The following is a 14,109-nucleotide window of genomic DNA, read 5'->3' on the forward strand; positions in this document are numbered from 1 at the left end:
GGTAACAAAGAAAAAACATCAGCATCGGCCAAGTTGTTATTTTAAACATCGGTATGGGCCCAGAATTTCGCAATTGGTGCATCCCTACTTTTTATGTAAGCTAAGGACTCAGACAGTTATTGATATTTGTACTGTTGCCAAGCCACTACTCACCCTCAGAAGCAGACAATAACTCAAAAGATCTCAAACTGACATTCAGCCTTTCATCTCTGCAGCCCATCCTCGTTTCTTCAACCAGCTGTATGGGGGGATGGAGCCCTATTCCATGGTGGCAAGCTTCATTGTGGAGGCTCTCAAACCCAGCCTGTGAGTTACACCTTTCATTGTAACATGCAGTGAGTCATACCTGTCAATGAGTTAAAACAAACTTTAAAATAACACACATGTGATGCGTGAATTTGTTGTTTTCCTCAGGTACACATATGAGGTGGCTCCAGTCTTTTCACTGATGGAGGAGGCTGTGCTAAAGAAGATGATGGAGGTGATCGGCTGGGAGGAAGGAGGAGATGGTATCTTCAATGCAGGTATAACGCTGAATTACTGAATAGAGAATGTGATGTGTTCATCAATTCATCTTTGTTTTAACACCTTGTGTGCTGCTTTCTGTCCAGGTGGTTCAATGTCCAACATGTATGCTGTGAACTTAGCCAGGTACCGTCACTGCCCTGACATTAAAGAGGACGGCCTGTCTGCTGCTCCACGACTGGTCATGTTCACGTCACAGGAGGTAAGAAGGACAGCAAATGAGCATTCTGAACTCAACAGGTGTACTTTGGTGTATTTTCTTTGTATGATTTGATCTCTCTCACAGCTTCTCTTAATGAAAGAAGGTTGTTGTGAAGGAAAAAACAAATACCCACTTAGTCATATATCTTTTACTAATTCACTCTAATCTCTTTCAGTGTCATTACTCCATTTCCAAAGCAGCAGCTTTTGTGGGCATCGGCACTAAGAATGTTTACGTAGTTCCATCTGATAACAGGTAAGTTGCTTCTCTCTCTTTATACACTCTTTATAATCCTAGCTCATATCCAGGAGAGGCCTGACTAGTGCCACTGACAGGTGGCAACGGAATGATTTTCATCCCTCATGATGTTGGAAACGAAACAGAAGCTTTGCCTCAAAACTGTATTCACTGCCCGAGTGGTTAATTTGTTCTTTTTTTGTGTGTGTGTTTCAGAGGAAAGATGATTCCCTCGGCTCTGGAGGAGCAAATTAAAACAGCAAAAAGTGAGGTGAGGGAGCCATCTTATCTGTTTACTCAAACAGAAACGTTGCTATATATCTTATCAAGTACAAAACATTTGAACATCACTAAGAAAAACTCTTTGTGTGTGTGCTCAGGGTGCAGTTCCCTTCATGGTAAACGCCACAGCAGGAACCACTGTGCTCGGAGCTTTTGATCCCATCCAGGAAATCGCAGACATCTGTGAGAAGTACAAGCTGTGGCTGCATGTGGATGTGAGCTCATTCATCCACTCATCCACTCATATATTAGTCTCTAATATTCTTGACCTGATATCTGTATGAATGTGTCTTTTTTCTCTCCTGTTCTTCAGGCATGTTGGGGTGGAGGAGCGCTCATGTCTAAGAAACATAAACATTTGTTAAAGGGCATCCACAGGTAACAGCAACATCCCTGTTAGTGTTCCCTGACTGTGCCTGTAGTTATGCAGAGATATTGTTTCTTCAGTTCTTAAAGCTCTATCATCTACACACACACAGTAAAGTGGAACACCAGCTATTGTTCAGATGTCTTCAGTGATACACACAGACTTTAAATGATCACTCCGCTGTGTTGTTTGTGTCTGATAAGAGCCGACTCTGTGGCCTGGAACCCTCACAAGATGCTGATGGCATGTCTGCAGTGCTCTGCTTTCCTGGTCAGAGACAAAACGGTAAGACAGGATCACTTATCATCTGATACTCATCTGCTTCACAGTCACTGGTGATTTTTAACTTCTTTTTGGCTGAATACAGCCTCAAAATGAGGCTACACCTTTGCAGAAATAACCTTATCAGATTGTTCAAATTGTTTCATTGGCAGAAAACATAGCAAACATGTGTGGTCAGTCTCTTTGCATGCATAATTAGAGAGAGTTAGATAACTAAAAACAAAATGTTACATTTCCATCCTCCGAATATTTGCTTTCCAATTCACTCCTATTATAGTCTATAAACAGATATCTGCATATAAATTAATTGGACTTGGGTTGATTTTTGGCCGTCCATGTGGAGAGCAAAGAGGCAGAACGCTTTGGCCAAAATGCAATCTTTAAACTAAACGGATGTCCTGTGAAGGGAACGAACACTGTGTAAACCATCCTTGTCATTGTGTTTCCTCAGAATCTCCTCCAGCGCTGCCACTCTGCTCGGGCCTCTTACCTCTTCCAACAGGACAAGTTCTATGATGTCAGCTATGACACGGGGGACAAATCCATCCAGTGCAGCAGGAAGCCAGACGTCTTTAAGTTCTGGCTCATGTGGAAGGCTTTGGGAACTGGAGAGCTGGAGAAGAGGGTGGACAGAGCCCTCGTCATGGCCAGGTTAGTCTGAGGATAGAGACACATTGCAGGGCTGCGGCCACAATAACAGTGACAGGACAGCCATGTTTGTGTATAACAGGTCAACGCTACAACAAGTTATAAAACTAAAGATTGTTTAGTTGCTGTAGCTTGTGAAACCATAATTTGTGATATTCTCAAGATAAATATGTTTTTGCAGGTATCTTGCACAAGAGATCAAGAGAAGAGAAGGGTTCCGTCTGTTGATGGAAGTAAGTTTTTGCAAGTTTAACCACAATTTCACACAAAAACTATATATATAGGCACATGTCATAGAAGTTTCTAATATATTTATATAAATTGTTTTATCTGGACTAGATTCCCTGTTGTAAATCCTTTTTCCTTGTCTACAGCCTGAATATGCAAATGTTTGCTTCTGGTATATTCCTCCAAGTTTGAGGAACCTTCCAGATTGCCCTGAGCTCTGGAATAAACTCCGCACTGTAAGTATTTAATTATATTTTAGCATGTTGACACGAGGAGACGACCAAATCCTCTCTTTTTGTCAGTGCTGTCTGCCTTTACAGCCTCCCCTTCCTCCTCTTGTAGGTGGCGCCAGTGGTGAAAGAGCGCATGATGAAGAAGGGCAGTATGATGGTGAGCTACCAGCCACATGGAGACAAGGTCAACTTTTTCAGGATGATCATCATCAGCCCTCAGGCCAGCAGACAGGACATGGATTTTGTCCTAGATGAGATACACAATCTAGGAAAAGACTTGTAGTGAAATGTCAGTTCAGTGAAGAACATTTATTCATCTGTCATGAACAGACTTGTGGACAATCAGGGGATTTTTACCACTGCTAATAAAAATGGTCCAGGCAGTGTACTGGTGAAATATTTGACAGGATATGATATGATATATATGATATATAACATAATAATATGCAGGTGTATAAGGATGATTAAAGGTTCTATATTTAATATATGACAGACAGAAAAGTCATTTTGAGGGACATGCAATGTTTTAAATTAAGTTTCTGTGTTATACCTTTTATTCACTGATGTATGATTTGCTGTGAATGATTTGTCAAAGTATCTCAAATAAAGAAAAGAAAAATCGACTGACTCTCAATGTCTATACTTTTATTCAAGTTTATTCAATCAATTTGTAACTGCAGTATTCTGTGACTTTTTATTCTGTGTCAGCATTGATCTGTCAGACACAAAGTGTTAATTGCAGATGAACTAAGCATGTTAACAGAAATCAAACGTAGATCAATAGTTGGGCACAAATTTTATAGTCATGCCTTTGTGATAATCCAATCAGCGAGCAAGACAAGCAGACCTTGTTTCAATTCAGTTAAATACAACTTTATTGTCATTGACACAATGTGTAGGTTCTTTTCACATTCAGTGACAGAGCACAGCAGCAGCACACAGAGTACATTTTATGTTCTACAACATTTCATCACAGCTCTGGCGTCTTTTCAAACATAAATAGGGCTCTTTTGTTAAAGGTCGCATGGTGAGCCTCTCCATGGTGACGGGATATTGTTGAGTCTTTGTGTGTAATGATAAACTTGATTTGTGTAACCCTTTTTAGTCATTTTTGTGACATCTAGAAGCCATAACGAGAATGTTTGTCAGTAGCAGTTAACAGAATATAAATGTTATGGAATTTTCTATCCTTAGGTTACACAAGGTCACGTGTGGGCCTTGAGGTCCTCAGCAGTATTAGTTATTTGGCTTTGACTAGGTGCCAGTCTATCTCAACACTGTGGTGGCCAAGGTTGAAGAGACCTATTGCTGCCTTCCTAGACATAATAGATACAGTAGATGGCCATTGCCGTTCCAATCTGCATAAACAGGCATCTGTGTCTCCAGACTAGAATATGTTGACAATAACACCTCCATGGGTAAAGACATTCTCTTTGACTAATTCTGGGCGTGTAGTATTTGTGCTGTCATCTTTGGGTTTAAAGTTTATCCACAAGCACGAGTTTTGGCAGAATGTGAGACCGACTCAGACACTTCTGATGAACTTTGAGAGTGTCTCTAATTTTTCCTTGGCCAAGCATCAATAAATAATACAGCATAAGACATCAGAGGCTCCTGAACACTTTCTTCCCTCCTGACCTCACCACTGACCTTTGACTTCAGCAATTTCTCCACAACAATAAAGTTGTGTATTGTCTGCATCACAGTGGAAATTATTATTGTACCTACATATATGAAGTGCTGTAAGCCATAGGATCTACTATACTTAAAGTCAAAATGGTTATGGATTATCCGTGCCCTTGCTCAGGCATTGCATTAGATTGACACACCATGCTTCCCTTAGATTCATCACAACATGTAAAAAAGACTTCCTGCTTAAATAACAGTTAAGAAAGAAGAAAATAGTATTGAAAACATGTCATAATAGCTAGTAGTATATACAGTTATACAATAACAAACATCCAAGCCAACTTGAACACAGTTTTTTTTTTAACCTTTTCCCTCCCAAATTCACATCTGTCTACTTTTGGTATAACTTCTGTGTTATGTACTCAATTACATTTGTGTGCTTGTCTTTGGCTCTTTATCCCCTTGACATTAAATCTCATTAATCTTTCCCCCGGTGGATGAGTCAGTCTTTCGACATTCTCAGGCTTTTTGTCATTCTATCAGGCTTTTGATGCATTAAAGGCAAAAGCTTAGTGTGAGGCAAAGTTAATGGATGGTGTTTTAGATCAAACTGAACACAAAGTGTCCTAATTCTGTTCAGGCTGGCTGCAGGGTCATCCATTTGTCACCCAGTCACTGGAGTTTAGAGAGGAAGAGAGAACAGGATGAATGGACGGATAATCTGGGACAGTTTTGTTCAGTTTCTATTTTGCATTAACGCCAGAAGTCTGCAGGTATAAAGACAAATTTGATTGCTTTTACTGCCCATCACATTTTCTGTCAATAAATTCTGTTAATGAAACAGAGACAACAAGAGGAAGGAGAATCATCCGAAGGTCATTCTGAATGGAGTTGTAAACCCGAAAAACAACTTAAGGTGAGTTACATGATTTTTTACCCTTCAGTAGTATTCTACGGCACACTAGTTAACTACCAAAAAACAACCACAGACTAAAACCGGATAGAGGAGAAGCAGTGCACGGATTAACTCCTATCTGTATCTAAATGCACACACAGGCTGTACATAGGCATGTTTTGTTTTTGCTGCATGGTCTGCTGTATTGGGTTCACTACAGAATATTATATCAAAATCTGTCTATAGCCCAACCACTGATCAATCGGGTCACTGAAGAAACAGAATCATCATTCCAACAGGATTCCTATGTGTTTACAATAATGGTGTTATGGTACCAAGGACCAACAGATATATTGATGTGCTTATTATGTGCAGCATATTCTCAGTATAGTTTCTTCATTTGATAATAAACCAAAAACTACTCATTCGTATATTAAATAAATTCTGCGGACTCATAAGGCTCAAAAATCTTTTTTTCCAAATAATTTGTAATTAATATTTGAAATTCTTTTTCTGAAGTCTTTTATTATGTTCTACTTTTGTGATTATGCTCTTTAAATATTAATTAACTTCTAATTATAACTGCTGGTACTATCACCTAAACATCTTTATCAATATCTAACTGATGGTTCTGATTATGTGTCTTAGTGGTTAACAACTCCTCTTCTGCTTGTATGTGGAAACCTCAGTGTTAACAGAGACAGATGACCATCTTCATCATGCCACTTACTATTCAGGATCCAATGTTTAGCTTTAAATAAAAAAAGCATAAAACATAAAATATTCATCTAGAACTTTGTAATGAATATATTCCATGATTTCAGGTTTTCCTTCAAATCTCCACCAGGAGACCGAACTGTAACTACAGTGCAGGCCTGCCAAACATCAACCTACCGCCATGACCATCATCGGTGCTGGCTTTGATGACCAGTCCTTTAGCAGTGACGACAGTAATTACCACCACATTGCCACAGACACAGAGACTGTCACAGTCAAAGGCTTGTACTTTCAAAGTGCTCAGCTGGTCCGGGATCCAGAGGCATTGTGCCTCGATCCTTCCCAACATGCCCTCATTAACGTGGGGGGCATCCGGTACACCTTCCCCTGGAGCACCCTGGAGGATGTCCCACAGAGCCGTCTGAGTCGTCTGCGCTTCTGCACCACTCTGAAGGAGATAGCAGAGTTTTGTGATGACTATGACGAGGTGCAACATGAATTTTTCTTTGATCGTGACCCTTTAGTCTTTCGGGCCATCTTCAACTTCCTGGCAAAAGGGAAGTTGCGTCTGCTGCATGAGATCTGCAATGTGGCCCTGCACGGTGAGCTACTGTACTGGGGCATTGATGTACAACTGATGGAGCCCTGCTGCCGCCATCGCATGATATCCTCTGTGGAGGAAGTGGCCAAGCACCAGCTCAAGGAGGATGCGTGGCTTCAGAAAAGGAGGGCACTGAGGGCCCCCAGGATACAAGGCAGCCTGTTCTACATGCTGGGAGAAGTAGTGGAGAACCCTCATTCAGGTTTAGCAGGCAAAGTGTTTGCCTTCCTGTCTATGAATATGGTGGTGGTCACTGTAGTCAGCCTGTGCTTCAGCACCATGTCAGACCAAATGGAAGAAGCCACGGTATGTATGAAGTACTTATTACATTCTTCTTCTTAAATAAAGTTCTGAACCCTCAGAATTTTCGTATAACCTAAGAAAATATACCTACAAAGGTAACAAGTGAGAAGAAAAGGTGAGACAGTTGGCAGCTGCAAAACTGTCAGTAGGGTAGGGTTTAGTAATGTAAGTGAACTTTTTTGCTGAAACTTCACCTCATTTGTAGGCCTGTAAAACTCATTCAGTACCTTTGTGTCTTTTGTCGTCTCTGCAGGGTAAATGCTCCCAAAAGTGTCGCAACATGTTCATAGTGGAGTCTGTTTGTGTCGCTTGGTTCTCCTTAGAGTTTCTGGTGAGATTTTTTCATGCGCGGAGCAAGCTGGAGTTTTCCCGTAGCCCTCTGAACATCATTGATGCTGCTGCCATCTTGCCCTACTACATCTCACTGCTTCTGGAGCTCAGGGATGAGTCTGTACACAATGTGGTGGCCGGTGCAGGAAAGAGCAGCCTAGATAAATTGGGTCTAATCCTGCGTGTGATGAGGGCCCTGCGTGTCCTGTATGTGATGAGGCTGGCCCGTCACTCTGTGGGTCTGCAGACCCTGGGGCTGACTATCCAGCGGAGTATGACAGACTTCAGCCTGTTGCTCCTTTTCATTTGTGTAGCTGTGACTCTCTTCTCCCCGCTGGTATATTTTGCTGAGAGTGAGCTGGCTCCGAATGCTGCGAGATTTCCCCAGCTCAGCTTCAGCAGCATCCCAGCGTCATACTGGTGGTCCATCATCTCTGTAAGCACGGTGGGGTACGGAGACATGGTGCCCCACAGCATCCCCGGCCAACTAGTGGCACTGATCAGCATCTTATCAGGGATCCTCATTCTGTCCTTCCCTTCTACCTCTATCTTTCACACGTTCCATCACACCTACAACGAGCTCAAGGAGGAGCACAGGAGGCTGTGGAAAGAAGAGAGGGGGGCTGAGCTCGCCACCAAGGCTAAAGAAAAAATGAAAGAAAGAGAAACTTGGCCTGATAACTGGCCAGAAACTGATTTCTTACCTGGTCTACATGATCCTCATTACCTTTTCATGGAAGATGTTACAGAGCTGTCTCAGAACAACAGTCATCAGCCTCTTTTTTCTTCTGCTACTTAGTGATATACTTTATATTCTGCAGGTAAACTTATGTGGAAACCTTTGCCTGACATTCGAATTAATGATGCAATGTATGTATGTATGTGAGAAATGATGTTTGTCAACAAATATTTCCTAAGTCTAATTTTGTCTAAAATAATGATTTACATTTCTCACTAACTAAAGCAGCCTATTTATGCTGAGATGTATTAAAATCACACATAACCTGATAAATGTTCAGATAAAGCAAACATGTTTGTAATTGTTTTCATATGCGTGATATATGCACTACATTACCAGGATTATGTGAACAGCTGAACAGAATATGTAGATACCCAGTCATTGTGACCCAGCAGTGACCCATGTGTCTAATATATGTAGAATTATTAGGGATAGTCAATCTTGTGTCTAGCTCTTGCAAGCATATTTTGGAATATTAAATATTATTTACTAGCCAATCATGACCACTGTTTCCACTGCAGACTGAGGCTGAATGTTGGATTTTCTATTTGTTGTAAAATGAAATCTTGAAAATTCAGAATCACTGGATCAGGAGTCATGATAGAAAAGCAGTGACAGAATTCAGATGTAAAACCACAGGCTGCTTTTAAAACAGAAATTTACTAAGTGAAAGACTGAGGCAGCATGACCATTGAAAATCTATGTGTGCTGTGAAGAACAGCATTAATCAAAGCCTGATTGTTGGCTGGAGTTTGTCCACTAGAGGGCAGACGCGTTCTTTGTCTCAACACAGCATCATGAGGTATTGGAAAACTATTGGAAGTCATTTAAGAAGTGAGGACATTTGTTTCCCTGCAAGCTGCAGTAAAATGATAGTGTGGCAGTAATTATTTCAGTGATTACACCCTGAAGGGAAACCTAAAAGTCTAACTTGGATGTTTTCACATTATTTTGGCTCCCCGTGTTACATTTTCTAAACACTGGGCGGAAAATTAAGCCACATCCACTGTCTGAGCCAGGCAGGTGTATCACACCTGGAAGTAATCTGCAGAAACAGTGACTGTGGGGAGGCTGACTGATCCAGACTGACGATTCCAGCACACAGAGTAGGCAGGGAGATATATATACAAAACACTACAGCGCTACTGAGGCCTATAAAAGAATGGAAAAGAGGCCAGGAGTTAATTCTGGACACGGGATGTTTGCCCCTGAGGAGAGTCAGTGATGCCAGGAATATACCAACAAAGACTGCCATGAGGAGAACTGGGGCTTTAAGATGGAAACAATAAGAGAGAGCCAGAGAGGAGGAGGGGAACAGGAGAGGAAAGAGAGAAGGGCAGTGTGATGTGATGTGGTACCCTCTGCTCCCTTTCCCCTATAGCAGAGCCGGCTCGTGGGCCCGGCAGACCTGTCATTACTTTTCTCTGGTACAAACACTGGTTTGCAGAGGAATGTCTGCACCACACACAGCACATGCACATTGTCTGCTTATTCCAGGTCAACAGAACCAACAGAACACACTCTGAATAAAAGGGTTAGTCTGAAGAACTTAAATAGTGAAGAGGATGACCTGACTGGTGGATGACATGGTGGATATGGCAGAAGAATAGGGCAAACATTAGGCCATAGCATCACTTCCCACACAATGACTGAACAATCTGGGAGGCTGAGTCGGTCTTTTATCCTGTGCAGGTTGATTGGATGATGGATGCAGGTGTGGTAGTGACTAGGCAGCTGAGACCATGCCCACACACAGACAGGCAGAGACAGACAGGACAAACAAAGGGAAGAGGAAAACAACAGGGGAAAACACAGGGGAAAGAAGAGGCAAAGCCTAAATCCTAACACTTGGTTGTTGTTTTGCTTGTGTTTTAATTTATTTATATATTTTTTCTGTATCTATATACTGGAATCCATCTCCTCAATATAAAAATATGTGTTCCTGGGCATGTACCAAGTCTTTCAAGAACTATTAAAAAAAATTAAACTTCAACAATGGATCAACTAACTAAGATCAATGTGAAAGATGTACTGTAACTTTTAGTGATGAACCCAACTCGTCAGCTCCTTTCAGCTTATTGTTTTGGTTTTCCAGCCCACCATTTTACTGTTTCAGTTCCACCTCTACACGCTCATAGTTCTGGGTTCAGTAAACATCTGTTTTCAGTGAATATGCTAAATCAAAACCACATTTGCTACCTGTCCAGCACCAGACAATAGCAGGCAAATAAAGTTGGAAAGTAGCTGCTAAACAAACCGAAGCATTTAGTAGCTCAAGGGTCAGATATTTTCCTCAGGACCTGGTGGAGACCACAACAGAGCTAAAAGGAGGGTGAATATTAGTCAGTGAGCTGTCAGTCCAGCCCAGTCTAAACACGTCCTGAGAAAATGTCTGATCAGGAAAATAATTGAAATCACCTGTGTCTGTGTACCAGGTGTGAGGTAGTGACATTATTTGTACTTATGACTGAAGTTGGATCATTCTACAGTGGATCCGGTCGGATAGTCAATTTTGCCTAGGAAGGTTCCTGAATGAGTGAAATGACCCGGAAGTATTAACGTAGCCACCATGATAAGAGCTGTTCGAATTCTCAAACTGTTAAGGAAAGGTGGTCAGTGCTTCCTTTATTATCTCCTTTAGCACAGGATACACTACCATCCTTTACGAAAGGGAAGGAGGTAATGCCGCCCCACAATTCCTTGCGGCAGCGTCAAAAAGCAATGCACTGTTCGGTCATTCACAACCAGACATAAGAAAAAACATCAAATTATTTTACAGTGTGATCAGACTGCAGCAAAGAGAGAGTGTGGCAGATTTGTTGACATGATGTAAAAACTTTGATTATGAAGTGTGTTCTGCTGTTGACTGTGGAGCTGCGTTCACACACAGTAAAAACTGTTTGTAACTGTGACATCCAGCGTCCTGCAGATCATCATGAAGTTACCATTGCTGATTAATCATATATCTTTGCCATAACTTGTTAATATGTTTCTATATAAGTGGACAGGAGGGTGAGCAACCATACCAGCGTAACAAACACTTTGTGACAGGTGGACAAATATTCATTTATTATTTGAATTGTGACGTTCATAAGTCAGATATTTCATCAGGTTGTCCATGTTTATATTTCCTTCATAAAACATGGTCAGAGTGCACGGGGAGTATCTAGTAAGTATCTCAAATGCGCGTTTTGTAGTCCATCTTCTGAACTTTGTAGTTTTACCACTGATCACGTCAATAACATTCATTGCCGCATAATGACGGAGCAGTCAGATTCTCTGAACACCGCAGTCGTCTTCTCCTAACTCCTTATGAATTCTCCTTCACATCTTTCCTTGACCTCCTAACATTTTCCATCAAGGAAAGGACTTAGGAGTTAATTTCTTTGACTATTCGACCCAGTGTTTCCAAAAAAAACCCCAAATTTCAAAAGTTTTACTATTGCAGAGCTTTCTAAACAGCTTGGTTCTGAGCAATATGACTAATAACCTCAAATGATTTGCAAAAGGTATCATAACCCAGGATCGGAAAACATGTTTCAGCTTTTGGGGGATCACATCACACTTCCACAGGAGTCAAAACATGAATCTTAGCACAACAGCTGGGAGTTTTTCATTAGACAACTGTAATCTGTGACTGTCTGTGAGTGTAGTGTTCCTTCTTCCCCCTGTCACCACCCCGTAGAGTGTTTTAAAATGAAGCTTTATTTCTTAACAGTGATTCTGGCACAAGTTCTACTATGTGAAAAACATGTGGACAGCAGGGTGGGGTTGTGCACTTCCTATGGCATTCCTATAGAAACCAAAGTATAGAACAAGAGGAGTGAGGTATAAAAAGCAGAAAAACGAGACACAGTGTGAAGAGGAAGGGAAAAGAGGCTGAAAAAGGACAGGCTGGCTCAAACAGAATATAAATAAGGAGAGAGAAGTAAAATGAGCTGAGGAATGAGTAAAATAGGACAAAACTAATGCAAGACAGATGAAGACAGAAGAGCTGGACAATGCAGGAGAAGTAAAAGCAAGATTGGAGGTTCATATTTATTGCATAACAAGACCAAGACTTTCATCAAACATCTAAGAATTATACGTGCAGTGAGAATACTCTGAACTACAACTTGAATATACTCTGGTAAAAGTGCAGATTAAAACATAAGGGACTCCTAAAGCAGGAAAGCAGTACTGAAGTCATCACATCACACAGAATTTTACATTTCTCAGAGTTTTTATTGCGTATAAGCAAATATGATTCTAAGTTTTTGAAAAGTTGGTTTCGATCAAGAAATATATTTATTGACGTGCATAATGAAGATGAGAAATGTGAAAGGTCTTTGGCCAATAGACCCCATTGTGATTTTTTCAGGCAGACAGGAATTGTTAGTGATGGTGAAGGGATGCAGATAATGCTTAAAGATTGGACTCCTGCTGAGCTCAGCCTGGGCACTGGATAAGATAAACTGCAGGTGGTGGAAGAGAGTTGACCATTTAAAATGAAATGGTGGCTGACAGCAGCAGAGACAAGAACAGATTTTGGTTACGGTCACACATACACACACACTCGAATGCAGACGAATGACCATCGCAAAGACACACGGTAATGGTTCAAGTTAACTTTGCTGGTAAAAGTCCACACAAAGCAAAGAGACAAATTTGAACATGTACTGTATAACCACAAAGTTTAACAGCAACATGATTGGCTGATTGGAATTGTGGTCGGTTTAACTGAAAGAATAAACACTTATGGTCAGATCTGCACACAGAAATCAGCTTACTGATTTGTAGTCTGTCTTAGGCACAACCACACATGTATTTGCTTTGGGTTTAGGCTGTGACTTTGCCAGTTCAGTTAGACTTCACCAACTCCATGGGAAACAGAAATGCAAATCAGCGTTTTCACAGGGAGAAGTGAAAGTTCACTCACATAAAATATAAGTGAACGGAGTGGTTAAAATGTGTGACTGTAGCTCTAAGACAGAGACTGAGAGAAGTGAGAATGACGAAGCTTAACCTGATTGCAATATCTGAAACTAACGAGCAACAGCAACAGAGAAGGGAAGTGATATGCTGCCATCATTCACACCAACTTTATTAATTCTTTTTAACCCTGAACCTAGTGTTAATCATGACCAATAATTTATTTGATAGATATTGTAAAATGTGTCTGTATCACAGGCATGGAAAGACCTTGAGAGCTTTTTTAAAGTCGCACTAATTAATGTTTTTATATGGACGATGGGAAATGAATGAATGTTAAAGGAGTCACTGGTAGTGACAAAGCCACAGAGAATTGTGACCACACTGTAGTTTCCCTCAGCTCTCAAAGAGCTTTTTTAAATCATCTTTCAGCTTATTGTTTTAGTTTTACAGCCCACAGCTTTACTGCTTCAGTTTAACAATTTCATCAGCCTGGTTTCCCGCAGCAAGCAGCTGTTTTTGGCTAAAAGCTCTAATAAATTCAACTGTACTATGATGATGGGGTATCCAGTTAGGTGCGGGGCTGGAACATGACAGAGCTAAAAGGAGAGTGAGTATTAACATTATGAAGGTAAACAGAAGCACAATTCCAAATGAATGCTATGTTGACCTTGAAAGATGAAAAAATGCACAAAGGACAGTGGCAGAGGGAAGCTAGTACTACTAAATTAGCTAATATATTTTAATAAGATTAGGCTTTCTTATGTGAGCAAAAAAATGGGACTATGAATGGTCAGTGTTGAATAAGAAATAAAATGGACTGCAGACCTATTTGGTCCCCCCAACAATGTGTTGAGAAGAACGGCCCTTTACCAGGGATTCAGATTGCCATCTCCAGAATACATCTTTGCTCAAAGAAGAATTAACAGTGCGGCCCTTTGCTATACCTGCCCTGGAAAAACTCAACCCATCTGTCATGG

At 40.9% G+C, this 14,109-nt stretch overlaps 2 protein-coding genes across 2 annotated transcripts in view; both read left to right on the forward strand.

Annotated features, from left to right (window-relative positions):
• LOC104923103 (acidic amino acid decarboxylase GADL1) overlaps nucleotides 1–3,632 on the forward strand; it is a 15,557-nt gene extending 11,925 nt beyond the window's left edge. Inside the window, exons 4-15 of the mRNA XM_027287416.1 lie at nucleotides 216–306; nucleotides 415–524; nucleotides 612–727; nucleotides 903–982; nucleotides 1,181–1,235; nucleotides 1,345–1,461; nucleotides 1,560–1,624; nucleotides 1,817–1,898; nucleotides 2,347–2,546; nucleotides 2,725–2,776; nucleotides 2,918–3,007; nucleotides 3,114–3,632. Of these exons, the coding sequence (XP_027143217.1) occupies nucleotides 216–306; nucleotides 415–524; nucleotides 612–727; nucleotides 903–982; nucleotides 1,181–1,235; nucleotides 1,345–1,461; nucleotides 1,560–1,624; nucleotides 1,817–1,898; nucleotides 2,347–2,546; nucleotides 2,725–2,776; nucleotides 2,918–3,007; nucleotides 3,114–3,287 (1,232 nt within the window). The 3' untranslated portion in view covers nucleotides 3,288–3,632. The remainder of the gene's footprint in view (nucleotides 1–215; nucleotides 307–414; nucleotides 525–611; nucleotides 728–902; nucleotides 983–1,180; nucleotides 1,236–1,344; nucleotides 1,462–1,559; nucleotides 1,625–1,816; nucleotides 1,899–2,346; nucleotides 2,547–2,724; nucleotides 2,777–2,917; nucleotides 3,008–3,113) is intronic.
• Nucleotides 3,633–6,426: 2,794 nt separating this feature from the next.
• On the forward strand, nucleotides 6,427–8,278 carry LOC104923108 (potassium voltage-gated channel subfamily G member 4). Its single transcript, XM_027287206.1, has 2 exons — nucleotides 6,427–7,152; nucleotides 7,403–8,278. The coding sequence occupies exons 1-2, from the start codon at nucleotides 6,427–6,429 to the stop codon at nucleotides 8,276–8,278; spliced, it is 1,602 nt and encodes a 533-aa protein (XP_027143007.1).
• Nucleotides 8,279–14,109: the final 5,831 nt, after the last annotated feature.

The sequence above is a fragment of the Larimichthys crocea genome, chromosome XIII, assembly GCF_000972845.2.
Source record: "Larimichthys crocea isolate SSNF chromosome XIII, L_crocea_2.0, whole genome shotgun sequence".
Taxonomy (NCBI): Eukaryota; Metazoa; Chordata; class Actinopteri; family Sciaenidae; genus Larimichthys; species Larimichthys crocea.